Source organism: Haliaeetus leucocephalus, unplaced genomic scaffold (genome assembly GCF_000737465.1).
Source record: "Haliaeetus leucocephalus isolate CR32 unplaced genomic scaffold, Haliaeetus_leucocephalus-4.0 Scaffold915, whole genome shotgun sequence".
NCBI lineage: Eukaryota > Metazoa > Chordata > Aves > Accipitriformes > Accipitridae > Haliaeetus > Haliaeetus leucocephalus.
In genome coordinates, this window is record NW_010973351.1 from 3,130,986 (window position 1) to 3,132,724 (window position 1,739).

General features: G+C 56.9%; 1 protein-coding gene across 1 annotated transcript in view; it reads left to right on the forward strand.

Moving 5' to 3' along the window:
- The first annotated feature begins 87 nt into the window (after nt 1–87).
- SDHA (succinate dehydrogenase complex, subunit A, flavoprotein (Fp)) overlaps nt 88–1,739 on the forward strand; it is a 15,801-nt gene continuing 14,149 nt past the window's right edge. The window contains exon 1 of the mRNA XM_010583566.1: nt 88–185. Coding sequence (XP_010581868.1) covers nt 120–185 — 66 coding nt within the window. The 5' untranslated portion in view covers nt 88–119. The remainder of the gene's footprint in view (nt 186–1,739) is intronic.

Sequence of the window (1,739 nt, forward strand, 5' to 3'; positions counted from 1 at the left end):
CCCCCCCCCCCCCCCGCCCCGACCCAAATTGGTTCCCCCCGCCGAGCCTTGCGGGTAGCGGCGCCGTCAGCGGCGCTCTGGCGCATGCGCCTTCGTTGGCGCCTGCGGGCCCTTGCGAAATGGCGGCAACGGTAGCGGCTTCGCGGAGCTTGGCGAAGCGCTGGCTGCGGCCGGCGGCGCGGGCGGTGAGTGCTTGTCCTCGGCCCCCTCCGCCCTCCCGCCGGCGTCCCGGCGGAGGGGAAACGGTCAGGCCGCGGGGCTGGCGCGGAGAAGCCCCCTTCAGGAGGGAGACGGGCCGGCCGGGCCTGGGGACCACCACCCCCTGGCGTCCCCTGCCGCTCCCCTCAGCCGCGGCGGGGGAGCGCTCCTGGTGCCGGCCGGGCTCCCCCCTTGCCTTGCCCCGCGGCCTGGTTCGCGGAGGCCCGTAGCCGGTGTCTCCCCCGTGACCTTGGCGGGGGAGCAGCCGCCCCGGGGCGGGGAGCCGCGGCTGGGTTGCGGGAGCGGGGCGGGCAGGGCCGTGCGGGGCCGGGTGCCCCCCTCGGCGGGCTCGTTCCCACCGGTTCTCTTTTTTTTTTTTTTTCCTTCCGAACGGGGGCCGGCCTCGCTACTCGGCTCCTAGGGCGGGTTACTGGGTGGTAGCTGCCTGTAGGCAGGGCTGGGCCGCTCCTCCTGGCTTGGGAAGCGAACGCCGTAGCCTTAGGCCGTGAGGGAGCTCCAGGAGGGATGGGAGAAGGCAGCGGGGACGGGACGTGGTGGGGAAGGGCTCTGGATGAGGCCGGCAGGTGCAGCACCTTCCAGCCCCAGCACCTGGGTAGAGAGCTTATTGCTGGCTGCTTCTGGACCTGTGTGGGAAGCTGGTGTATCTCTGTATGTTGCTTGGATCTGGCTAGCAGTTGTTTCCAGAAGCGGTGCTTCTTAAACGTTTGACTGTTTTGTTTTAGCTGATCTGTAAGCAGTCCTTAGCGAAGGCTTGTTTTCCTCCGTGGTGAAGTGGGAGTTTTCAGCTTCTTTCCACAGTTCTTACTCTGTGTGTCCGTAATGAGCTTGGGATTGCAAAAGACAAATGTGTGGGAAAAGGACCCTGTAAATGCAGCTGTAGTTGTCTCTGTCTTATAAAGCAAGTGCAGCAAAGACAACCTGCTAAGAGGGAGAAAGACTTAAAGATTGTCGTTATGTTTTAGATGGCAGTGAACTGGCTCTGGTTGGACCTTTAATTTCATAAGGGCAGTGATGTCCTTGGTAGCATAACAATTTAGGATTAGTGTGATCAGTGTTTACTTAAAATTTAGTGTAATGTCTTTTTCTGCTTTGTGGAATTCCGTTCAGACTCATTCTGAACAAAACTTATGGTGGCAGAAATTCATATGTATAACTTTAACAGAAAAGTGTATGTGGATGGGAATAGCAGTTCTGAAAACTGTTTTCTCAAAGCTTAGATGTGGAAAGAAAAGTAATCTGCTAAACAGTTGTGTGGTTTGGGTTTTTTTATAATGTATTTCCAGAGTCCTCTGATGCAAAATATATTTGATAACTGTTTATAGCAACTTCAGAAAATAACAAAGTTTCTTCAAAGGAAATTAGTTGCAAGGCATTGTGGCAGAATTCTGACTGGAGATTGCAGCAGGCTGTTTACTCTGAGGGGAGAAAAAAAAAAGGGTCAGTTTCTTCTGGGGCTTTAGGGCATAGTCACAGGGGAGGTGGTTTGTGTTGTTCCCCCCCCCCCCCCCCCCCCTTTTCCC